The sequence below is a fragment of the Chiloscyllium punctatum genome, chromosome 8, assembly GCF_047496795.1.
Source record: "Chiloscyllium punctatum isolate Juve2018m chromosome 8, sChiPun1.3, whole genome shotgun sequence".
NCBI lineage: Eukaryota > Metazoa > Chordata > Chondrichthyes > Orectolobiformes > Hemiscylliidae > Chiloscyllium > Chiloscyllium punctatum.
Genome location: NC_092746.1, coordinates 93,094,897 through 93,121,518, shown reverse-complemented (window position 1 = coordinate 93,121,518; position 26,622 = coordinate 93,094,897). Strand labels below are relative to the sequence as shown.

The 26,622-nt window shown below is 39.1% G+C and overlaps 1 protein-coding gene across 10 annotated transcripts in view; it reads left to right on the top strand.

Annotated features, from left to right (window-relative positions):
• Positions 1–16,323, top strand: part of arhgap12b (Rho GTPase activating protein 12b) — a 196,597-nt gene extending 180,274 nt beyond the window's left edge. For all 10 annotated transcript variants that reach the window (XM_072576100.1, XM_072576099.1, XM_072576097.1 and 7 more), the window contains 5 exons: positions 3,752–3,850; positions 4,605–4,682; positions 8,117–8,251; positions 11,151–11,256; positions 15,028–16,323. In XM_072576100.1, the coding sequence (XP_072432201.1) occupies positions 3,752–3,850; positions 4,605–4,682; positions 8,117–8,251; positions 11,151–11,256; positions 15,028–15,205 (596 nt within the window). In that variant the 3' untranslated portion in view covers positions 15,206–16,323. The remainder of the gene's footprint in view (positions 1–3,751; positions 3,851–4,604; positions 4,683–8,116; positions 8,252–11,150; positions 11,257–15,027) is intronic.
• Positions 16,324–26,622: the final 10,299 nt, after the last annotated feature.

Genomic DNA, 26,622 nt, shown 5'->3' with positions numbered 1-26,622 from the left:
CTGGTACTTAGTTCTTCCAACAGTGGGACCAGTTTATTCCCATGTACTCTGTTCACATCCTTCATAATTTTGATTATTTCTATCTAGGGAGAGAATAGGGCCCCTCAAACATCAGCAAGGTGGCCTTTGTGTGGAGCCACAGAAAATGGGGGAGATACTAAATGAGTATTTTGCATCAGTATTTACTGTGGAAAAGGATATGGAAGATATAGAATGTTGGGAAATAGATGGTGACACCTTGCAAAATGTCCATATTACAGAGGAGGAAGTGCTAGATGTATTGAAAGGTGGATATAATCCCCAGGACCTGATCAGGTGTACCCTAGAACTCTGTGGGAATCTAGGGAAGTGATTGCTGGGCCTCTTGCTGAGATATTTGTATCATCGATAGTCACAGGTGAGGTGCCGCAAGACTGGAGGTTGGCTAACCTGTTGCCACTGTTTAAGAAGGGTGGTAAGGACAAGCCAAGAAACTATAGACCAGTGAGTCTGACAGTGGTGGGCAAGTTGTTGGAGGGAATCCTGAGGGACAGGATGTAAATGTATTTGGAAAGGGAAGGACTGATTAGGGATAGTCAACATGGCTTTGTGCATGGGAAATCATGTCTCACAAACTTGATTGAGTTTTTTGAAGAAGTAACAAAGAAGATTGATGAGCAGTAGATGTGATCTATATGGACTTCAGTAAGGTGTTCAACAAGGTTCCCCATGGGAGACTGATTAGCAGGGTTAGATCTCATGGAATACAGGGAGAACTAGCCATTTGGATACAGAACTGGCTCAAAAGTAGAAAACAGAGGGTGGTGGTGGAGGGTTGTTTTTCAGACTGGAGGCCTGTGACCAGTGGAGTGCCACAAGGATTGGTGCTGGGTCCTCTACTTTTTGTCATTTATATGAATTATTTGGTTGTGAGCATAAGCGGTACAGTTAGTAAGTTTGCAGATGACACCAAAATTGGAGGTGTAGTGGACAGCGAAGAAGGTTACCTCCGATTACAACAGGATCTTGACTAGATGGGCCAATGGGCTGAGAAGTGGCAGATGGAGTTTAATTTAGATAAATGTGAGGTGCTGCATTTTGGAAAAGCAAATCTTAGCAGGACATATACACTTAATGGAAAGATTCTAGAGAGTGTTGCTGAACAAAGAGACCTTGGAGTTCAGGTTCATAGCTCCTTGAAAGTGGAGTCGCAGGTAGATAGGATAGTGAAGAAGGCGTTTGGTATGCTTTCTTTTATTGGTCAGAGTATTGAGTACAGGAATTGGGAGGTCATGTTGCAGCTGTACAGGACATTGGTTAGGCCATTGTTGGAATATTGCGTGCAATTCTGGTCTACTTCCTATCGGAAATATGTTGTGAAACTTGAAAGAGTTCTGAAAAGATTTGGAAGGATGTTGCCAGGGTTGGAGGATTTGAGCTATGGGGAAATGCTGAACAGGCTGGGGCTGTTTTTCCTGGAGCGTCGGATGTTGAGGGATGACCTTATAGAGGTTTATAAAATCATGAGGGGCATGGATAGGATAAATAGACAAAGTATTTTCCCTAGGTCGGGGAGTGGAGAACCAGAGTGCATAAGTTTAGGGTGAGAGGGGAAAGATATAAAAGAGGCCTAAGGGGCAACCTTTTCACACAGAGGGTGGTACGTGTCTGGAATGAGTTCCTAGAGGAAGTGGTGGAGGCTGGTACAATTGCAACATTTAAAAGGCATTTGGATGGGTATATGAATAGGAAGGGTTTGGAGGGATATGGGCCGGGTGCTGGCTGGTGGGACTAGATTCGGTTGGGATATCTGATCGGCATGGAAGGGTTGGACCGAAGGGTCTGTTTCCATGCTGTAGATCTCCATGACTCTACGACTCTAAATCTCCTTTCTCAACTTTCTTTTTTCAGATTCTGTAGTCAGTCTTCATAGCTGAAATCTCTCAATGTGGAACTATTGCCTTGACATCTTCCTTAATTTGTTCCTCAATTTTCCTCAATGCAATACTCTAGTTGAGACCAAACCAGTTTCCTATTTTTCCTATTTTTAAGAGCCAAGATCCCTAATGCTTTATTAACCTGTCCAGTCTTTTGAATGAGTTGTGCACATAGACATGCAGATGCCTTTGCCACTGCGAAAGTATTTTGAATTGGACCCTTTATCTTTCTAACTCATTTTAACAAAATGAATCACTTCACATTTCTTCCTCTTTAAATTTCATCTGCCACTATATTACACTAACCTATCCATGTCCTTTTGAGCTTCTACACTATCCTGTCAGTTTTGAGATTGTGCCCTGTATTCCAAGCTCTAGCTCATTAATATGCTTTGTTATGTTTCATAATGAATAGGGGTCCTAATACTGACTTTTCAGGAAATTCCCTATGAGCCCTTCTCCAGTTTGATGAAGAACCTTTCAGTATGACTGACTCTTTCTTGCTATTCAGTCAATATATTCATATTGTTACTGTACCTTTTTATTCCTCGAGTTCAAACTTTGCTTGCATGTTTGCTGTATGGCACTTTATCAAATGCCATTTGGATCAAGACTGTTGCCCTCATCAGTCTCTGTTGTTGCAGCAAGACATTCAAGCATGTTTTTGAAACAAGATTTGCCCTGAATATGCTGACTTTCCTGACATTTGCCCAAGTGACTCTTGTTTCTAAAAGCTTGCTCCTGCTAAGATTAAACTAACTGGATTTTAGATGCTGGGTTTATCTTTACATCATCTTGTAAGGATGAAACATTTGCATTTCTCAAGTGTTTGACACCAACCAAATCTAAGAAGACTTTGAAAATTGGGGCCAGTGAGTCTACAATTTCCTCTCCCCTTCCTCTGTAAGAACCAAATATATCTGGTTTAAGAACATTTGTTTTCTTCAGAAAATTGTGTAGTAATTGTATTCTGAGAATGTTATCGTAGCAGAAAAACATTTTGTCAAAGGGCTCATGGTTACCAAAGAAACTCGTTAAGAAAATAATTAAATTCATGGTTTCCTAAACTCAATAAATCTGAATAGGAAAAGTGATATCAAGGAAATATTAGTCCCAGGTTTTGTAATCGTTGGCAGCTGAACAGCATGGACAGTTTATTGCGCTTACAGTTACTCATTGGCTTTCTTTGGCCACTTACACAGCAATTTGCAGTTGTCAGGCAGTCCAGTACTGTCTACCAGGGATCTGGGGTCCGTGCAAAACGGGTAACAAACAGGATGGATGCCATATTGTCAAATCTGAATGAAGAATTCTTACTGAGTTGCAACATCTAAACCAGAAAATATAAGTTAAAATATTTAATTCAGTACGAGGCTGTATTCAGAAGTAAGAGTGGGATTAAGAGAGACTGTGATAAGGGACAGGAAGAAAAAGCTTAAAATCTCTGATATTATTTAAAATCAGACTAAATAAGACTCTAAACATAACCATCTGAAACTGAAAATATTGTAGTAATTAAGTTTTGCAGACATAAAATTTGCTTTACACTTGAATGGAAAGGACCTAACTTCTCTGGTGTTTTTAATGGTAAGTGCCCCAACTTCACAACTGCTTTATATTTGAATGCTATGTTTCTGGGAAAGATATCTGACAGATGCCTGTCAAGCAAAAGGGCATCTTAACTAGCAACTTTCTGACTTTTGCAGTTAACTACACATTGCTGGTGCCACAGTTATTTTCTGATTTATCCCTTAATTGTGATAATCACTGTTGCCCTCAATTTGGGCTGTTATCTGAAAATGAATTACTTTGCCTTTCACTTTTGTTTTATACAGATCAAGTATTTGGATGCAATTTAAGTAGTCTTTGTCAAAGAGAGAATTCAACTGTACCAAAATTTGTGATGATGTGTATTGACCACGTGGAGAGAGAGGGTATGGCATTCTAAGAGTTGATTCTTCAAAAGACAATAATTTAATTTGTAAAACTTCTCTAATACAATCAGAAGTATTACCCTTTCAAAGTAATGGCACAAAATTCTAAAATAAAATGCTATCTCAGCGCTTTCATTAATTTGAAATAAATTTCAGTGGATCACATTTTATTCTAATACATCTTCATTGTATCAAAGAAAATAATGGAAATCTGAAAACATTACCTATAACATTTTCACAATTCAGGTCTCTTAGTCTAGAATGAAACAAAGATTTGTGGATGCTGGAAACTAATCAAGCTAGAAATTGCAGGAGAAACACAGGAGGTCTGGCAGCATTTTTGAAAATTCATTCACAGGATGTGGACATTGCTGGCTGGGCCAGCATTTATTGCCTATTCCTAATTGCCCAGAGAGCAGTTAAGAGTCAGCCACTTAGTTGTGGGTCTAGAGTCACATGTAGGCCAGACCAGGAGTTTCCTTCCCTAAAGGACATGAGTGAACCAGATGGGTTTTTCCGACAATCAATAGTGTCTTCATGGTCATCATTAGACTCTTAATTCCAGATTTTTTTAATAAATTAAATTTTATTGAATCTATGTAGAGAGAAAAACAATTAACGTTTGAGACCAGTAACCATCATTCAATTCTATGTTTCTTCAGCAATTTCTGCTCTTGTTTATTTTTCCTAGCCCAAGAATTTGTTGTTCTTGAAGTCCTTGCCTGAACTTACATTTTTCATCTTATGTCATTAGGCTTAAACGTTGATGGTTTGTATAGAGTGAGTGGTAACCTGGCTGTCATACAAAAGCTTCGCTTTGCAGTCAACCATGGTAAGACATTTTATAAAGCACAGCATCTTTTTAAGGTGCCATTGTGTATAGTCAGCAAGAGAGCCTAATGTATGTAAATTTGGATTAGCACACTTGCAATTTCAGGGTATTTGAATTTTTTGCACAGAATGCAAGAGGTTAGACTTCCTGGTCATTGGTCAGACCACATTTGTTCTGGGTCCCTTATTTAAGGAAGGATGTGAAGGGAGTAAAAAGAAGATTTACTAAAATGATACCAGGAATGAGGGGTTTTAGACAAAAGATTTGAGAAATTGGGCCTATTCTCCTTTGAGCAGAGAGATTAAGAGGTGACTTTACTGAAGTGTTCAAAATTATGAACAATTCTTACCGGGTAAAGAAGAATGTTCTGTTTCCATTAGCTGGTATGTCATTACCTAGGGGTCACAATTTCAAGATTATCAGCAAGAGGGTTAGGAGTGAGATGTGGATAAATCTCTTTATTCTGTTGTTAGGATTTGGTATACACTACCTGGGAGAGTGGTGGAGGTGGATTCCCTAGGAGGTTTCAAGAGAAAGCTAGATTTATATTTGAAAGTGATGCATTTAGAAGGCTACCGAGGTAGGGCTGGAGAATGGGACCTAGCTGGGTTATTCTTTTGGGAGCCAAATGGCCTATTTTTGTACAGTAAAATTCTAGGATTGTATTAGGTATGGAAAGTAATTTACTTTCAGGTCTCTACTAAGGATTCGCTAGATCAAAATGTTGAAGTGTGGAATGATGCCATGAATTTAGTTGCTCTCAGACTGTTCTTCCTTGTATACAACACCAAGATCAAAGAACCCTGACAAAATTAAGAACAACTTAATTAAGGGTATAAACCTGTAAAACAAGGCATTATGTTGCTGGTAGCATTTTTGTTTTTTAAATAGCTGTAGACTCAGAAAAGTTGTTCATGAGCAGAATTAGATGTAATTATAAAGTGAGCTGTATATAATTATAAAGCTGAAGTGAGGAAGACGGACGTTGATAGTAATTTATGTGTCTATCAAGAAAGATTTTTTGATACCAAATTATACACATGAACCTTAGCATACTTAACATATTAACAAATATGAAATTTCTATGGAGATAATTACTGAATTGGGTTCAAGTGGCATAAATGTTACCTGACACATGTCAGCCCAAACTTGGATTTTACCAGTTTCATCTATAAACGAGCCTATGTACACCAGTTCCCTTTTATTCACAGCACATGTTAGTTCTTCAAAGAACTCCAATGAATCAGTTAAACATTGGCCATGCACAGGATAAATTCAGAGTAATCAGACAGAGTAAGCATGGTTTTGTGAAAGTGTAATCTTGTTTGATCAATCTATTGAAGTTGTTTGAAGAGGTAATGCATGCTGTGGATATCATACATCTAGATTTCCAGAAGGCATTTGTCAAGTGCCACATTGGAGTTTATTGTGGAAAATAAGAGCTCCGGGTGTAGGTAGTAACATATCAGCATGAATAGAAAATTAGCTGGCTAACAAGTGTTACAACACGGATAGCAAACCAAACCAATCATCTCTGGATTCACAATGCAGTGAAATTAAAACATTCAATGACCTTCAAAATTGCTAAATTGTTCCTAAGCTAACTTTACAAATAACAGACCTTGGATGCCAGAGTTTATAACTTTCACAAAAGCTTAACAATTTATTTTAAGACTAATTTGCAGCTAAAACATTTGTCCTTGAATAACTTCAGCCATCCACTTTTACTTGACATGTGATTCCACCATGGAAGGGTTTTCCTTTTTAACAGGCACTTAATGTTTTCCGGTTGTTCTGTTGAATGGGCAATTTTAAAGACCCCAATCAAGGAGGAATGGCTAAATGGAAAGGGTTGGTGATCTATAATGAAAATCCATGAAACAGATCCATAAATAAAAATGTACAAAAGACCATCTTTTTTTTATTCACTCATGGGATGTGGGGTATTGCTGGCTGGGCCAGCATTTATTCCCTGTCCTGAGGTGCCCTGGAGAAGGTGGTGATGAGCTGCAGCCTTGAACAGCTGCAGTCCATGTGCGGTAATTGGATCACAGTGTCCCTAGGGAAGGAATTCCAGGATTTTGACCCAGCAACAGTGAAGGAGCAATGATATAATTTCAAATCAGAATGGTGGGTGGCTTGGAGGGGAACTTGCAAGTGGTAGTGTTCCCATGTATATGCTCCCCTTGTCTTTCTAGGTGAAAGTGGTCATGACTTTGGAAGGTGCTTTCTAAGCACCTTTGGTGAATTTCTGCAGTGTGCCTTGTACACGGTACATACTGCAAAACATAACATATGTTTAAACAAAACACTTGCAACCAGGTCACATTGTAACAGCTACTAAAAGTCAGCGGTTTGTGCATGAGCATACATTAGTATTTTTTAAAAAGTGATTTGAGCTGAATTTCAAAAACATGATGATCACAATTCCTGTTGAGACCTAAGCAGAACTAGCTGAATGCCTTACCAGAAATCAGAAAATGGGGAGGGAAATCTGATTGTCACAAATGTTTTCCGTGAAACTCTTTTCCAGTTTTGGGGACTGTGGAAGATGGTTGAGAACTGTGTATCCACCTGAGGCCCCAAACCTTTGAAAATGAAAATTGATCCTGGAAAACATTGATTACCTACAGTAATGTTTGGTTGCCTGTGCATCTGAATGTTCGAAAGAATATAAATTCTGTACTGCCTTTGCTGGGCCTGTGCATTGCCAAAGCCAGTGGGTCTGGGTGAGATGCTTATTGGAGAGTCTGTGTAGACTTGCTGAGCTGAATGGTCTCTTTCTGCACTGTAGGGACTCTGATGATTGTACTACATGAGCATTGTGAAAAATTGGAAAATTAATCATCTTTTTGACTCAAGTCAGATTGTTGGTTCTTTCCTGATTTGGAAGATTTGCTTAATAGAAAGCGCTGGAGAACTTCAGACCTGTTCACCTGAAAACAGAGCTAATGTTTCAACTCCAATATGACTGGAGTTCAGAATTGAAGGGGGTGGGGTGTGGATAAATTATGGTTCCTATGCTGTAAAACAAAACAGAGGGTGCCTGAAAAAACAGATAAAATGTGTATTCCAGAGGAAAAAGCAAAGGGAAAATGGTGGTAGTGAACAATTTGATGAAGCGTAGAATTGGCTGATGGCAGAGAGTTTGGATGGGGAGGGGGGCGGGGTCTCATATGGTATTAAATTAGGGAAGAGAATTTATTGTTGAAATTGATCAACTTCATTTTGAGCCCTGAAAGTTCTAAAGTTGCAAGTGGAAAATTAAATGCTCTTCTCATTCAGTTTGGCTCAGCTTTGATCACAGCCAAAAATACAATATGCCTAAAAAGTGCTATTTAGTTTTCAGATATAACTTGTTAAAACTCAGAGGATTGAAAATAGCATTTCACAAACAATCTTAAACTTACAAATGAACTATGCCTTCCTTACAGATGAGAAGCTGGACCTGAACGACAGTAAATGGGAGGATATCAATGTCATTACTGGGGCTCTCAAGATGTTTTTCAGAGAACTACCAGAACCTCTGTTCACATATCATCTCTTTAATGACTTTGTCAATGCAGTTAGTAAGTGAAAATCAGAGGTTAATGGTGTCTTCATCACATTTTTAAAATTGCTGATTTAGACGAAGTTATGATTGTTTGATCATAGTGTACTAATCTTGACTCAATGTACAGCAGTCTTAATACCAAGACCAACTTCAGAACATGACTACAACAATCTGGGATGACCCTCTTCTGCAGCACTGGGGCGTACTGTACTTTCAATGGAGATGTTAAGCCAAGACTCTTCGGTGTTGTTTTAAAAACAAAACCACAGCATTACTTCAAAGAAAAGGGGTTACCCCATAACGAATATCACAAAAACAGGGTTGGTTAGTCATAATCACACTACTGTCTTTGGGAGTTTGCTGTGTACAAAGTGACTGCAGGTTGTCTGATGTGAAACTGACTTCGCAGTTTGAGGGGGACAAAATACTCCAAGACTTTTATTCACTCTTGAGACTTTTTATGGAAAATTGGAAGTTGGTAATTGATAATAGAATGCAAAATCACTTGCACAGGTTATAATACCATATATACCCTCAGTTTGATGTTGACAGTCTCGAGGTGAAAATGAAATAAATGGTTGTAATTAAGCAGAAAGCTTATTCCAGGGAGGTCAGAAGAAAATCTTTTGCATCAGAAATGATATCTGATTACACGTAAGATGTTCTCAGTTGCTGAAGATCAATCTTCCAGGAGTCAATCCTCATTAGTACTTTTCCAGGGATCTTCCCTGTCTTGCAGTCAGTTCTGAGCCAGTGATACTCTGACAGGCCCAGTGAATGGACAGAAACATGGCAGATGAAATATAATATGGAAAAATGTGAGACTATCCATTTTGATGGGAGGGACTGACCCATGGAGAGTATTTCTTAAATATTAAGAGGTAGGGAGTATAGATGTAGAAAAGCATCAATTTGCAAACTAAAAGATTAGCCTTTTTCACAGAGATTTGAGGAAGATTGTGCTTCGTTTGTACATAGCTTGGTTAGTCCAGACCCGGAGTACTGCCTTAGTAGGGTTGTGATGATGGTTCAGCAGACTTGTTCCCTGGATTGAAAGAGGGGAAGGTACTATCCTGTGAAGAGAAATTGGGCACTTCAAAGCATGAAACCAATGAAATAATTAAATGGTTAGATGAAGACAAGATGTTTCAGCTGGTTAGGGGAGTCTAGAACTAGGGGACACAATTTAAATATAAGGGGGATGGCCCTTGGGTCCAAGATAAGGAGCATTTTTTCACAGAGTTGTAAAACTTGGAATTCTCAACCAGAGAGGTCTGTGGGGGCTCAGTTTTTGAGATGTTTAAGGTAAAGATTGGTAGATTTCAAATTATCAGGGACGTACAGGGTTATGGTGATGGGGTGGCTGAAAATATTGAAATGTTTGATCAGCCATGATCGTGTTGATGGGTGGGGCAGGCACATAAGACTCTTTGGCCTTCTCCTGGTCCTATGTTCCTCATTAAAACCATCTTCATTTGTACTAAACATACAGACCCATGTGTATGTGAACATATAATGGGGAGTAGGCCACTCAACCCCTTTACCTTGCTTCACTATTCAATAAGATCGTGACTGGTCTGATTACTTCATTTTATCATCTACTTCCAAAAAGCTGTCATCCTTGCTTATCACGAACCTATCTACCTCTGCCTTAAAAGTATTCAGAGATTCTGCTTCCAATACCTTTTGAGGAAGAGAGTTTTAAAGGCTCACAATCCTGGGTGTCAAGATCATTTTTCTCAAAGGATGCCACTACCCCACTGGTTCCCAAAATTTCTAGAATCATTACTGGAAAGTGTTATCACTCATTTAATGAATTTGGTTAATTTTGTAGCATTTGTCATTATTCAGTGATAAACTGAAATTGTACCTTTTAGTAAAATCATCTCTTCTCAGTTTTACTGGTCGGTGTTTTGTAAGCTTGTATCAATGTATAATCATGTTTTACAATGGCTTGTAATGCACAGTTTGGCCACAGAGAGGCATTTGCAACATTCCATTAAGTTCCAACTACCTTGACCATGTTTAGCAGAAGATCCATCAATACCTTTCCAAGGGTAACTGGCAAATGACAAATGCCAGTCTTACCAGTGGCATCAACATCCTGAGAATGAATTTTTTGGGGGGAAAAATTGCCAATATAAATTTTGTATTTTAATCTTTGCATTCATTGTTAGCAAGCAAGTGCAATATAAAATCTAAAAGAGTACCCAGTTAATTTGTTAAACAGTAAGTGATAGAAATACAAACTGGGTCAGTAAACATCTGTGATGAAACAAATCAAGGTAATCTTTGAAGTAGATATCTACCTTTTTTGTTCAGTTGACCTTTGTTGATGCTGTGATAAACCTTTATGAAAGCTAATCCTTAAAGAGGAACAATATTCTGTTCTTAAATCTACAGAATTGCTTTTACTTAAGAGATAGACCACATTCTTGTCCAGTCTGGGCTAATTAATGCATGAAGTGAGTTCTGTTGCAGAGGATAATTAGTATTATGTACACACAAAAGGGCATGTAGGGGAACCACCCTTTCTTCCATTGACTCTGTCGACACTTCACCCTGCCTCGGGGAAGCAGCCAACGTAATCAAAGACCCTCCCACCCTGGTTATACTCTCTTCCATCCTCTTCCATTGAGCAGAAGATATAAAGGTTTGAAAACATGTACTAATAGATTTAAGAACGTCTTCTTTACTGCTGTCATCAAACTTATGAACGGTCCTCTCATACATTAGAGTTAATCTTTCTCTGTACCTTCTCTGTAGCTGTAACACTTTATTCTTCACTCTGTTCTGTTACCCTGAGGTATGATTTGTCTGGTTAGTATGCAAAACAGTTGTTTTTGCTGTATTTAGGTATTTGTATCAACAATAAATCAAATCAAATAAATTCAGTTCTATTTAATAAATTTCAGAAATTTCAGACTACAAGCAGCGTGTTGAGGCTATCGCCGACCTAATCAGGCTCTTACCTAAACCAAACCATGACACTATGCAAGTTCTATTCAAACACCTTGTGAAGTAAGTGTCCATTAGTTCTCAGCTGTGATTAGTTTTCTTACGGTGGTGCATAGCTGTGATTTAAGAGTATGTATTAATTTTAACTGTCATAACTTTCGGCTCTGTTTAGTAATTTTTAGTAAAAGCAAGCCCTTATCTATAACAAGACATATATTTAAATTCTTTGCTTGTTTAAAATGTTCATTTTTACATAAAGCTTTGTTAAATCTCAAAACTTAGTGTAAATACTAATATTTACATCTGACCCAGTAGGACACCTTGTGGCAAACATATTATTAGACTTGTTTCTGCAGGTTTAGATCTTTTAAATGTTTGTTACAAGTTGCTGACATTGTGAGCTCGTAACAGAGGATAAAAAAGCTCATAGCTTTAATACTTGACATTTTAAAAATCATCTTAAACAACTTAAAAGCAGAACATGGAACATTACAGCGCAGTACAGGCCCTCCGGCCCACGATGTTACACCAACCTGTAGAACCATTTAACCTACACTATTCCATTCTCATCCCATGCCTATCCAATGACCATTTAAATGCTCTTAAAGTTGGCAAGACTACTACTGTTGCAGACAGTGCGTTCCACGCCCCTACTACTCTCTGAGTAAAGAAACTACCTCTGACATCTGTCCTATATCTATCACTCCTCAATTTAAAGCTATGTCCCATCATGCTGGCCATTGCCATCCGAGGAAAAATACTCTCACTGTCCAACCTATCTAACCCTGTGATTATCTTATATGTCTCAATTAAGCCGCCTCTCAACCTCTCTCTAATGAAAACAGCCTCAAGTCCCTCAGTCTTTCCTCATAAGATCTTCTCTCCATACTAGGCAACACCCTAGTAAATCTCCTCTGGACCTTTTTCAAAGCTTCCACATCCTCCTGTAGTCCAGTGACCATAACTGTATACGATACTCCAAATATGGCTGCACCAGAGTTTTGTACAGCTGCAGCATGATCTCATGATTCTGAAACTCAATCCCTCTGCCAATAAAAACTAACACACCTTATGCCTTCTTAACAACCCTATCAACTGGGTGGCAACTTTCAAAGATCTATGTATCTGGACACCGAGATCTCTCTGCTCATCTATACTATCAAGAATCTTACCATTCGCCCAGTACTCTTCATTCCTGTTGCTCCTTCCAAAGTGAATCACCTCACACTTTTCCGCATTAAACTCCCATTTGCCACCTCTCAGCTCAGCTCTGCAGCTTAGCTATGTCACACTGTAATGTACAACATCCTTCCTCACTATCCATAACTCTACCAACCTTAGTGCCATCTGTAAATTTACTAACCCATCCTACTGTGCCCTCATCCAGGTCATTTATATAAATGACAAACAACTTTGGACCCAAAACAGATCCTTGTGGTGCCCCACTAGTAACTGAACTCCAGGATGAATATTTCCCATCAACCACCATCCTCTGTCTTCTTTCAGCTAGCCAATTTCTGATTCAAACTACTAAATCACCCTCAATCCCATGCCTTCATATTTTGTGCAATAGCCTACCGTGGGGAACTTACTGAAGTCCATAATGAAATCCATATAGACCACATCAACCATGTTTCCCTCATCCACCTGTTTGGTCACCTTCTCAAAAAACTCAATATGGTTTGTGAGGCATGACATACCCTTCACAACACCGTGTTGACTATCCGTAATCAACTTATTCATGTCTAGATGATTATAAATCCTATCTCTTATAAACCTTTCCAACACTTGTCTATAATTTCCAGGATTGTCTCTACTCCCTTCTTGAACAGGGAACAACATTTGATCTCCTCCAGCCTTCTGGCACTACTCCTGTAGACAACGACGACATAAAGATCAAAGCCAAAGGCTCGGCAATCTCCTCCCTAGCTTCCCAAAAAATCCTAGGATAAAATCGCATCCGGCCCAGGGGACTTATCTATTTTTACACTTTCCAGAGTTGCTAACACCTCCTCCTTATGCACATCAATCCCATCTAGTCTAGTAGCTTGTTTCTCAGTATTCTCCTCGATCACATTGTCTTTTTTTAGTGTGAATACTGAAGAAAAGTATTCATTTAACGCTTCCCTTATCTCCTCTAACTCCATGCACAACTTCCCTCTACGATGCTTGAATGGTGCTAATCTTACTCTAGTCATTCTTTTATTCCTGATATAGCTACAGAAAGCCTTAGGGATTTCCTTGATCCTATTCGCCAATGACTTCTCATGTCCCCTCCTGGCTCTTCTTAACTCTCTCTTTAGGTCTTTACTATCTAACTTGTAACTCTCAAGCACCCTAACTGAGCCATCACACCTCATTCCAACATAAGCATTCTTCTTCTTGACAAGAAATTTAACTTCCTTAGTAAACCACGGATCCTGCGCTCAACCACTTCTTTCTTGCTGTCTGGGTCATACTTATCAAGGACCTGCAGTAGTTGGTCCTTGAATAAGCTCTACGTTTCTATTGTGCCCATCCCCTGCAGTTTCTTTCCCCATCCTATGTATCCTAAATCTTGCCTAATTGCATTGTAATTGCCTTTCCCCCAGCTATAACTCATGCCCTGCGGTGTATACCTATCCTTTTCCATCTCTAAAGTAAACATAACTGAATTGTGGTCACTATCACCTACCTCTAAATCTAACACAGGTGGATGAGGGAAAAGTGGTTGATGTGGTCTATATGGATTTCATTATGGACTTCAATAAGTTCCCCACGGTAGGCTCTTGCACAAAATACGGAGGCGTGGGATTGATGGTGATTTAGCGATTTGGATCAGAAATTGGTTAGCTGAAAGAAGGTTCATTACCCAGTACCAAATCTAATGTGGCCTCGCCCCTTGTTGGCCTGTCTACAAGCAGCATACAAACCACATTTCTTTTCTAGCTATTTATACTGTATGCAAGAGAGTGACGCTCATTAACAAAAATCATGTTAATAAGGTACTTCTATTAGTAATTATTAAACTGAGCTTATTCTGGACAGTTTGATGAACAATTCATGTGCAACCGCAGCATCTTCATGAAAATCACATGACTGTTAAATGCAAGATATTGTTTTCACACAGCTAACGGAGCAGTATAAATTAGCCAGCGTGTTCTGGGCTTTCACAATTTATGAAGTATCTTTTCCTCACTAAATGTTGTAGCAGATTTATGCACTACTAACAAACATTTCTTTTCCTCACCAAAACTGACTAAATATTACTCATTGTGAAAGTTATTTTCTCACCTAACAAATGGTTGTTAGGGACATCAGTTCCAGTTAGGTTGTGGGTATGCTGTTTCAGCTGTTGGACTTTATTTTCAAGGCTTCAAACCCATTGAGATAATTTTCAGAAATGAGATTTTTCTCATCATAAATCTTTCCCAGGTCAGCCATAGCATATTATTTAGACTGGATGCTTTTTATATTTTGCCCCAACAATGTGCCCGACATTCTAGCTCAAAAGTGGGTGTTGTGCCAGTATAACATTTTAACACATTTGTAAAAGTACTATTGACACTATCATGTTGCAGCGTGAGAGTGTTTAGATCATCAAAACAAAAAAAATTCATTTATCTGATAATATTGTAACCTTGTAATTTGTCTATATTCAACCATTTATTACTAAGCTTAAGAAAAGCTGCAAGATATATGTCACTTGAAATAATAGATCAAAGGCTTATAATAATGCAAACATTTAGATATCAGTAACATTGTCAATCTATTATGTACATGTTATTAGTAACTGTGTAACGTTTGCCTGTGTGTGTGCTCGTTTCTAGAATTTTTGTCTTTAATTTTTCACAGGGTCATTGCCCGTTCTGAAGTAAACCGAATGACCAATCAAAGTGTTGCCATAGTATTTGGCCCCACCCTCCTGAGGCCAGAGAAAGAGACAGGAAATATTGCAGTTCACACAGTATACCAGAATCAGATTGTGGACTTGATCTTAACAGAGTATGAAACCATATTTGGAAGAAGTTGAGAGAAATGAGCACATGAAATACAACTCTACCAAAACCCACTATGTGAAAATATAGTACATTTTAAGTTTTATTGTACCTTAAATCAACTAGAATATTGGTATGCTTTGCACTTGTTTTCCTCTGGTTTTTAAATCTATCTGTATTTGTTTCCAATGGTTATCAATCTTGAAAGCAGATGGCTCTACTGCAGATGCTTTGCATAACACGTAGAACAGACAGATGCAGGGAAGCATGTCTCCTGGTAATAACAAAAAATAGAGACATGAGTATACCGTAGTTATACACTGGGTTCTTTTGAAACAATATTTGCCTGAGGGTCTTAGCAGTACTTTTTCTGTACGTGTCAATATTTTTAGGCAATTTCAATTTCACGCACATAGTTGGCAATCCTATCTTGCAATCTGTTTTACTATTTAGTATAGTAGAAGTCCTAATATTGTATGTTGTCGCTGAGTCCATACAAAACAGTGACCAGACTTTGTTTAATTTATTTTTTTTTACAGATTTACTCAAAAGTAAAAGCTAAAGTATTAATGTGGATTCTTCCTGGTTGATGAGTATGGACTCAAAGCGGTCCTACACCTGCTGTTAATACAGAGGTCATATGATCACACTTAGTGTTTCAGAACACTAGTGATGTACAGATAAATAAAGAGCATAATACAATAAATAATATGGCCTCAAGCAATGTATATATAATCTGTGTATAATTTCTTAATGTATGTTTTACATACGGTAACATTTTCTAATACGATTTTGCCAACTTGTAATCAATTACTGGTTAATCTACCAGCGAAGATCAGTGCTAAGAGCTTTTTGGGGTGTTTTATGACAGGCAACATGGGATATTCTTAGTATACTGAGAAGGTGTGTGCACTTTTTAGCTATTGGCAATTACAATGCAGGGCAAATCATAACCATTTGAATTTCAAATGGTACTGGAAAGTATTGTGCAGGCTTGTGCTTTCTAGGTGCACTACCATAAAAGTGGTTTATTTAAATGTACAGAGAAAATTTGAAAAAACTCAGCTTAGCAATTTACTGTACAATAAGTGCTAACATTTAAAATTTCATGTATGCATTGATGGGTATTAAAGCAGATTCACTTGATGCGAAATTCAATTTTTCCATTTTATTGATGTGGACTGGTTGTATAAGAAGGTTTCTTTGGAATACTACCTGTTTCTGGGCACATGATCTGAAGATTTTTTGAATGTATTTTTTTTAAAACTAACTGCTGTATGGCGATATGCTATGTCTAATCAAAAATTAAAACAAATGATAAAAAGCTGTCTTTCAATTTATGTCAGAGTGCTAAATGTATTTGCTTATTAATGTTTCAGTGCAATTGTTTAATGATTCTGGTAAGATTATTAGAAATTGGAGCAAGAGTAGGCTATTTGGCCCACTTTGCCATTCAATACTATCATGACAAATTTGATTGTGACCTTAATGACACTTTTGAATCCCTTTATACGATAAAAATCTGTCAGTTCAGTATTGAATGTATTCCGTATTCTCCATTGCTATCTGGAGAAGTGAATTCCAAGGATTATTAAGCACCTTCATCTTGGTCTTAAATAGGAGTGCTCGCATTTTAAACCGTGCCTTATGGAATCAATTTCCTTGCAAGGTGAAGATCCTCTCATGGTATACCCTGGCAAGCTCCCTCACAATCTTGTGTTTTTCAATGACTATTTCTCAATCTTCTAAACCCAGTGAGGATAAACTCAACATGTTCATAAGGCAAACCGTTTAATCTAGTAATTGGCCCAGTGAATCAGACTAATGTTATAGACGCAGGAAGGACATTTCCAGGGTTCATGGTCTGGGGATTTAGGGCAAACTATTCAGGAATGTAATGAGAAATTTCTTCACCCAGAGTGGTGAGCCTGTGGAATTTGCCACCACTGAAAGTAGCTGAGGCCAAAACATGGTCTTGATTTTCAAGAAGTAGTTCGATATTGCAGTTGGGGGCTAAAGGGATCAAAGGATATGCGGGGGCTGGTGGCGGGGGCAGGTATGGTGGGATGAAGCTAATGAGTTGGATGATTAGCTATGTTTGTGGTGAATGGTAGAGTAAGCTTGAAGGGTGAATGTCCTACTCCTATTTTCTATGCTTCCAGTGTGAATATGTTAAGGCCATCACTTTTGATGTGGTAAAGTGCCAAGCCTACCCTGATTTCCCCAGAAAGTTGGGGTATGTCAAGGTTTAAGCAAATGGCAAAGTTAGTTGTTTTACCTTGCTGTCATGCAGAAGTGGTGTTTATAATTGGTTGCTGACACTAAGCCATAAAATGTATACATTTCACACCGGCAAGGAATGTGATACATGAATTCCTGTGCTGGTGTAATCCCAAATACTGGCAGACTTATCAAGCACCAATGTGTTGGTTGTTGCAACAAGAAAACTACTGGCCATACCCAACCAACCTGCATTTGCAAAATTATCAGTGCAATGAATGATATTAGATATGCTTCTGCAATTGGACAATGTGGGAAAAAAAACTATATTGACAGTCCATTCCGGATCATAGTCAGGTTCTCCGTATACTGAACTCAGATAAAAATAAAGTATTGCAGATGCTGGAGATCTGAAATGAAATTAAAATGCTGGAGAAAACAAGAATGGAGAGAGAAATGGAATTAATGTTTCACGTCATGGAGATGTACAGCACGGAAACAGACCCTTCGGTCCAACTCATCCATGCCAACCAGAAGTCGAGTCACATTTGCCAGCACTTGGCCAAAACCTTCTCAACCCTTCCTAATCATATACCCATGCAAGTACCTTATAAATGTTGAAATTGTACCAGCCTCCACCACTTCCTCTGGCAGTTCATTCCATACACGCACCGCCCTCTAGTTCTGGACTTCCACATCCGACGGAAAATACCTTGTCTATTTACCCTATCCATGCTCCTCATGACTTTATAAACCTCTTTAAGGTCACCCTTCAGCTTCCGACACTCCAAGGAAAATAGCCTCCGCCTATTCACCCTGTCCCTGTGGTTCAAACACTCCTAACCTGGCAACATCCTTGTAGTTCTTTTTCTGAACCTTTTCAAGTTTCATAACATCCTTCCTATAGGAGGGAGACCAGAATTATACCCACTACTCAAAAAGTGGCCTAACTAATGTCCTGCACAACTGCAACATGACCTCCCAACTCCTATACTCTGTATGACTGTTTGTGAATCAATCAGCACTCTTCTCTCATTTTAATATTTACTTGGGTTTTTCTTGCAAACTGTCCTAATGAGTTTAAGATAGAAGGCTTTGGAATAATATGCTTTTTTCCCCAATGATATTCAAGTTTTGTACTACCAAATGACAAATTGACAATGTACATTACAACTGCATCACTACGATCTTACCCGTAGAGTAGCTCCTGAGCATATGCAACCTAAATGTGATATCAGATTCAATTGCAAGTAATTCACTACCTCAATCATTTCAAATTTTTCTAGTTTCTACATAGCTGTTCTATTATTATTTCTTTCCCTCCCCTGCAACCTTTCATCAACCTCACTTGCAGCCTACCACTCTCTGCAAGCAGCAGCCTCCCAGTCTCTTCTACCTTCCCACCCCTTCTCAGCCTCCCTCTGAATTCCAGTTCTTTTGTGTCTCCCTTATCCCCAGATCCAGCTGGCACACAGGTGTTTTTGGATGTGCCCACCTACATTGCCAAAAGGGCTCTTGAACTTGGTTCCACCTCCTAATCTTAGCAAAACAGTGGTCAGCTCCCAGTCTTGGGCCACCCGCTCCCAAATCTTGCAATTTTAATTGTCCTTAGCTACCTTTTTGAGCTGCTGCAGTCCATTTGGTGTAGGTAGACCCACGATGGTATAACTAATACAGACTCGAAGGGCCAGAGGACATTTTTCTGTGCTGTAGATCTCTACCACTCTGACAATATCATTAAGGAGAGTGTTCCAGAATTCTAACTCAGTAACAAGGAAGGAATAGCAATGTATTTCAAAGTTCGTATGGTGACTGACTTGAAGGGGAACTTGCAGGTCTTGGTTCCCACTTAGCTGATGTCCATGTTCTTCTAAATGTTAGTCGTTGGTTTGGAAGGTGTTATTTAAGGAGCCCTGGTGAATTTCTGCAGTGCTTGTTTCTGCAGTTTCATGCAGTGATGCACACTGTTATTGGGCATCTGTGGGGAGGGAGTGAATGTTTATGAATGTGATGTGACTCAACTGGGCTGCTTTGTTTTGGATAGTGTCAAGCTTCCTGGTGTTGTTGGAGTTGCAGTCATCCAGGCGAGTGCAAAATATTCCATCACACTCCAAACTTATGATGACAATGTATAGGAGAAGAAATAGGCAATTCAGCCTATCAAGGCTCTACTGTGCTATTCATGGCTGATCTGATGATCCTCAATTTAACTTCACATGCCTTTTCCCCATAACCCTTGATTCCCTTACTGATTAAAATCTGTCTCTATCAGCCTTGAATTTATTCAATGACCAAGTCTCAACCACACTCTGTGGAAAAGCATTCCAAGATTAACAATCCTCCAAGAGAAGAGATTCTTGCACATCTGTGTTTTAAATGTGTGACTCATTCTGGGATTATGCCCTCTGAACCTAGACTCTCCCAGAAGCAGAAACAATCTTTCCAAATTTATCTTGTCAGCTCCTCTAAGAATCTTTTATGTTTTAATAGGGTCAATTGCCATACTGTTTTATACTGAGTACAGGCATAATCTACCCTGCTTTTATGGAAGACAGCCCTTCCATACCTGGTAAAAGGTATCGTCACTACAATCCTACTGGACAATAGGGCTGCTCTCAGACAGCAGATGGTGGTTTGACCAAAGAGTCGTCATGCCTCAGGCAAGGCAAGAGGTTGAGGAGAACCCTTCATGGTAACCTCAGCCTTGGCATGAATTAAACTCATACTGTTGGCATCACTCTGCATCACAAACCTGCTAGGCAAAAGTGTTACGTTGGCAGTTTTCCAAACCTCTGGGACTTTTCCAGAATCCAAGGATACTTGCCGATTACTATGAGTGCATCTATTATCTCTGTAGCTACTTCTTGTAATAACCTAGGGTGTATGCCATCAAGTTCAAGAGGTTTGTCAATCTTTAGACTCAGTGTCCTTAGCATTTTTCCTCTAGTGATAGTTATTGTATTTACTTCCTGTCCTTTTTCCTTTGAATATTTAGTGATTTTTGTGAAGACTGATGCAAAGTATTTATTAACCTCATTTGCCATTTCTGGTTCCTCATTATTATTTTCCCCAGCCTGTTTTCTAATGGACCAATGTTTACTTGACTTCTCTCTTTTTCTATATTTAAAGATGCTTTTGCTGTTCATCTTGATATTACTTACAATATTATCCATGTATTTTCTCCTCATTAATTTTTTGGTTGTCTTTTGTTTTTTTAAACTTTACCAATCCTCTAGCTTTCCACTAATCTCTGTCACATTCTATGTTTTTTTTTCCCAATCTGATGCTATCTTTAATTTCCTTGGTTAAGCATGGTTGGCTTATCCCCTTCCTCAAATCCTTCTTCCTCTCTGAACTTGTGCCTCGTTGATGGTGGATAGGCTTTGAAAGTCAAGAATACATTGTTTCATGTAGGATTCCTAGCCTCTGACCATAGAATTTATATGGCTGGTCTCGTTTAGATTTTGTCAATGATAATACCCTAGAATGTTGATAATGGGGGACTCAATGTTTGTAATACATTGAATATCATGTGGCAACATTTAGATTGTCTCTTGTTGAAAATGTTGCCTGGCATTTGAGTGGCATGAATGTTACTTACCACTTCTTAGCCCATAGCTGATTAGTGGGAATTAAGTAGATTTTACAAAAGGTTTCACAACTGTAAGAAGATACTTTATAAACTAGAGCTGTAAAGCACATTTAGCAAGTGTGAACTCTTGAACACCCTAAGGATCCACGTCAGCAGAAACAACTGGAGAGGAATGTTGTACACCCTAATTATAAACAAATTTGTGTAGACAGGATAAGAGAAAGAAATAGGATGAAGGATTTCTGTTTGTTGTACAAAAATGAATTACAAACAAAGTACTCATACGTGATCATGGGAAAAAAAAATGATTTTTTTTTGTATGGATCAGACAGAGTGGGACAAATTATCAGAAAGAATTCTGATTTACAAGTCCGACTCTATCTCTTAGATTGTTTGCCTGAGGATTCCCGAATAGTGCTGAACATTGATCCTGTCTCACACATTATAGATTGTCAACATAAAAATGATCCACTTATCCCAATTCTATTTCCTGTTAATTAGCTATCCCTTTATCTGTGCTAATATATTACCCAACACCATAGCCTGTTGTACACTGATCTTTAGTGTATACCAACCTGAAACTTATTTCTCTACTTAATCCAGTAATCAAGCATGTACCCCAAATGCTGCACTTGTAGGAGATGCCTTCATTAATGAAAAGATAACATAAATACAGTTTGAGGCAAGAAACTTGACTTTTCTCTAAAATGTCAGTCACATCTGCATGTACTTTAAACATGCTCCTCTTACATTTCATTTTCATAGAATATTTACAGGGGCAAGTGGTTTTGAAAAGCATTAATAATTTGCCATCCAACTATTTATACATACTTCTGGAAAAATATTAAAGCATGAAAAACAAAACATTGACATCCTTTGAAGCTGACAATTATATTTGTATATTTAAAATTCCAATATGGAGATGAAGTCTTGGTAGTAAGAAAGTTACTTTTACAATTTGAAGATTTTTTTTATCATTCAGGAAGGAACCTAATCCAGAAAATCAATTTGCTGATAGAGCAAAGAAAAAATGCTGTCTGCAAATTCAAACAATGTACTGTATGCAACCATTAATGTTAAAGGAGATGAGAACTAAAATTATTGAAATTTTAACTGATATTTTTATATGTTGCTAAATTTGAGAAATTCCTGAGGAGTAAAAATTCATTGCTTGAAAATAATATTAAAGTTATAGCATAACAAAGGTGCTTCAGCAAGATAAAGGAAATAGTATCTAGTAAAACAAAGATATTCACATTATTGTGAACTCAAGGGAGATCATTAATGTTTCAAAATGAAATTCAAACCCTAGTTATTTATTCAAACAATGTTGACATCAAGTTTAAAATGTTCAAAATGAATGAGTTTTACGATCAATACTCAGTAAAGCAGACTACTTAATAGGTGGTAGGTATTTTATGTAGAAAAGCACAATGAATCAAAATAAAATTCTCAACTTGAACCTTCCCTTTTCTACTGTGACTTTCCCCCATGGCATGCAACTCCAGGACCAGAAGCTACCAGTTGTGTGGCCGGGTGTAAGGCTGCCGTGGCCTTACAGCTCTAACTTATAAGGTATCTTCTTACTGCTGTTGTAAAACCTTTTGTAAAGAAAAAGCAGTTGACATATTACAGAGCTTTTAACAATGCATCACACTTGAGTTAGAAGCTGTGAAATGGGCGGTGATGTGTGGTGTGAGACGGGTTCTTGCTTTTAAAACAAAATGGTATAATTTGATTCAATTTTCACTTTTACAAATGAGAAATTTGGTTAACAGATGTTGGGTGGGTTTGATCTCTGAAAAGTAAATGAATTTTTGTATCCAAATGGCCCTTAAATCGACTAATGCGTATTTTCATAGAAATATTAAAACATTACAATACAAAAACAAACCATTTGGCCCATCATCTCCTTCCTAGACAAAAGGATTACGTATCTTTATCTCACTTTCCAGCTCTTAATCTGTTGCAGTGCTTCAAGTGTGTAACCAACTATTGTTTTTGAATGCAATGAAAAATGTTGCCTGTATCAAACTTTGAGGCATGCATTCCAGATACCCACCACCCTGTGGGTGAAACATCTATCTTAACTCCCCTCTGATTCTTCTACAAAGTAGAATCCCTTTAAATCCATAATCCCTGTCTATTAACAGCTATGTTAATCAAAGTGGATCCACCTTAGGCCATTCGTAATTTTATATCTCAATGAAACCTCATCTTGGCCTTCTCTGTTTCAAAGAAAACACCAGTTTAATGGTTAAACTTCTCCCTTTCTGGCAACGTCCCTGGTCTCTCTCTATCAGATTCTTCCTGTAGCACGACCTGAATGATACAAAGTACTATGGCTGTGACCTTACCGGTAGAGTTCTAACATAATAGCACTATTCTTATTTTCTACACCTTAGCTAACAGAGGAAAGTATTGAGCATATTTTCCTAGTTACGTTATGTACTGTTCTAAAAGCAAAATACTGCAAATGCTGGAAATAGTGAACAAATACAGAGAATGCTGGAGAAATTCAGTAAGTCTAGCAGGATCTCTGGCGAGAGTTTCTTCAGCATTGTCTGTATTTGTTTTTTATTAACTTTTCTTCTACTTTTAGGTCTGTGTGAACCAGTGCTCCAAGATTTCTCTACATTTCTCAGCATTCCCCCAATCTTCTTCCTCTTGTCCAATTTGCCTTCCCCCAAATGCAACATCTCTCACTTTGCTCATTGTTACATGTGATGAAAAGCACTGGATCTGGTACTGAGCCCTGTGGAACCTCACAGGAAGCAGTATTTCAATTGCTAAATCATTCTTCTGACGTTACTATTGCTCCCTGCCACTCAGCCTGTTTTGCATCCATCTTGAGACTTTCCCTTAGACACATGGGTTTCTAATTTTCTGACTAGTCTCGCATGTGAACTTCATCCAGAATCTTACTAAACTCCATGTGCAAAACACAGAATCTGCTACCCTCATTGACTCTGTTTGTTACCTCCTCAGAATATTCCGTCAAGTTAATCAGTCACAGTTTTCCTTTAAAAAAAACCCATGCTGCCTGTTCTTGATTAACCCATGTCTTTCTAAATGATGATTTATACTGTCTGTCAGGTTTTAATGTAATAACATATTTGGTGGATTAGCCTGTATTTGTCCTGTCTATCCCTTTCTCTCTTTGTAAACAATATTACCAGTCTTTCAGTCCTGTATATACCCTGATGTTAATCAGGGTCCAGGAAAGGAGGATATGCTGTCCTTGGGCATTCAGGGATGCCCAGACCAGAACTTGTTAAAGAGTTAAAAATGGGAGATGTAGGCGAGACAATGGATAAGGTGCATAGTAACAGGCAGGTGTTTTCTCCCCTGGATCTGGTATCAAAGATTAGAAATTGAACTGAAGCACAACTTGCAATAGGTATAAGTCAAATGTTTAGATCAGAGTGGTGCTGGAAAAGCACAGCAGGTCAGGCAGCATCCGAGGAGCAGGAAAATCGACATTTCGGGCAAAAGCCCTTCATCAGGAATGGCATTTTTGCAGGAGATAGGGTGGGAAGAGCTGTGGGGTCGGTGGGTTTGTAAAAAATGTCAGTGTCAAGTTGGTCATCATTAATGGAGATGGAGAGGTCCAGGAAAGGGAGGGAGGTGTCAGAGATGGTCCAGGTGAATTTAAGGTCAGGGTGGAATGTGTTGGTGAAGTTGATAAACTGCTCAACCTCCTCGTGGGAGCATGAGGTGGCACAGAGCAGTCAACAATGTTGTGGAGGAAGAGGTGGGGAGTGGTGCCGGTGTAACTACGGAAGATGGGCTGTTCTACATAGCCAACAAAGAGACAGGCATAGCTGGGGCCCATACATATGCCCGTGGCTATCCCTTTGGACTGGAGGAAGTGGGAGGATTCGAAGGAGAAATTGTTAAGGGTGAGGACCAGTTCAGCCAACCGAATGAGGGTGTCAGTGGAAGGGTAATGGTGGGACGTCGGGAGACGACAAAACGGAGGGCTTGGAGGCCCTGATCATGGCGGATGGAAGTTTAGAGGGACTGGATCTCCATGGTGAAGATGAGGCATTGGGGGCCAGGGAAATGGAAGTCTTCGAGGAAGTGGAGGGCATGGGTTGTGTCTTGAACGTATGTGGGGAGTTCTTGTACTAGGGGGGATAGGACAGTATAGAGGTAGGTGGAGATGAGTTCAAAGGAGCAGGAGCAGGCTGAGACAATGGGTCGGCCAGGGTGGTCAGGTTTGTGGACCTTGGGAAGGAGGTAGAATCAGGCGGTGTGGGGTTCCCAGATTACGAGGTTGGAAGCTGTGGATGGGCGATCTCCTGAGGTGATGAGGTTGTGTATGGTCTGGGAAGTGATGGTTTGGTGATGGGGGGATGGGGTCATGGTCAAGGGGGCGGTAGGATGAGGTGTCTTCGAGTTGGCGCCTGGCTTCAGCGGTGTAGAGGTCAGTGTGCCAAACTACCATTGCACCCCATTTATCTGGTGGTTTGATGGTGAGGTTGGGATTGGAGCACAGGGAGAGGAGGGCTGAGCATTGTGCGTGTGAGGTTGGAGTGGGGGAGGGGCGTAGACAGTTTGAGACGGTAAGTGTCTCGTCTGCAGTTGGAAATTAAGAGTTGGAAATGACAAGTCAAATGTTGTCATGGAAATGAGATGGTTTCGAGGGCATTTTCACATTGTTGTTACCCTAGAAGGGTATCCAGTTACGGATAACCAAAGAACGCTTGAACGCTTGCCCCTTCAATCCATTTTAAATCTTTCTCCTCTCACCCTTAAAATATGCCCCCTAGTTTTAAACTCCCCCACCTTCAGGAAAAGACTTTTGCTATTCACCTTATCTATGCCCTTCATGATTTTATAAATCTCTATAATGTCATCCCGCCACCTCCTACATTCCAATGAAAATGTCCCAGCCTATCCAGCCTATTTTTTTATAACTCAAACCCTCCATTCCCAACAACATTCTGGTAAATCTTTTCTGAATCCTCTCCAATTTAATAGTATCTTCCCATAACAGGGTGACCAGAACTGCACGCAGTACTCCAGATGAGGCCTCATCTCCTATACTGAAAAGTCTGAATAATGGAGACAAGTGTGCTGAATGCCGCCTTAACCACCCTGTCTACTTGTAATGCAAATTTCAAAAAATTATGTACCTCAACCCTTAGGTCTCTCTGTTCTACAAGGACTGTACCATTAATTGTATAAATCCTGCCTTTGTTTGTTTTACCAATATGCAATACCTCACATTTATCCAAATTAAACTCTATCTGCCTCTCCTCAACCCATTGGCCCAATTGTTTAAGATCTCTTTGTAATCTTAGATAACCTTCTTCACTGTCCCTATGCCATCAATTTTGGTGTCATCTGTAAACATACTTGTTAACTTACTTGCATGCCTCCTATATTCTCATCCAAATCATTTATATAAATGACAAATAAAAGTAGACACAGTACTGATCCCATGCAAGAGGAGACTGTCAGAGAAGACCTTCCCCATTCCCTAAGTATGCTCATAGCCTAACCCATCAAAGTTTGGCACTATAACACTTAGGAGTCCCACCCCACCCCCCACCCCCCCCACCTCCCTCCTTCCCTCCCTGCCTCTCTTCTTCCCCCCCCCCCCCCCCCCCCCCCTCTTGTGTTGATGAAGAC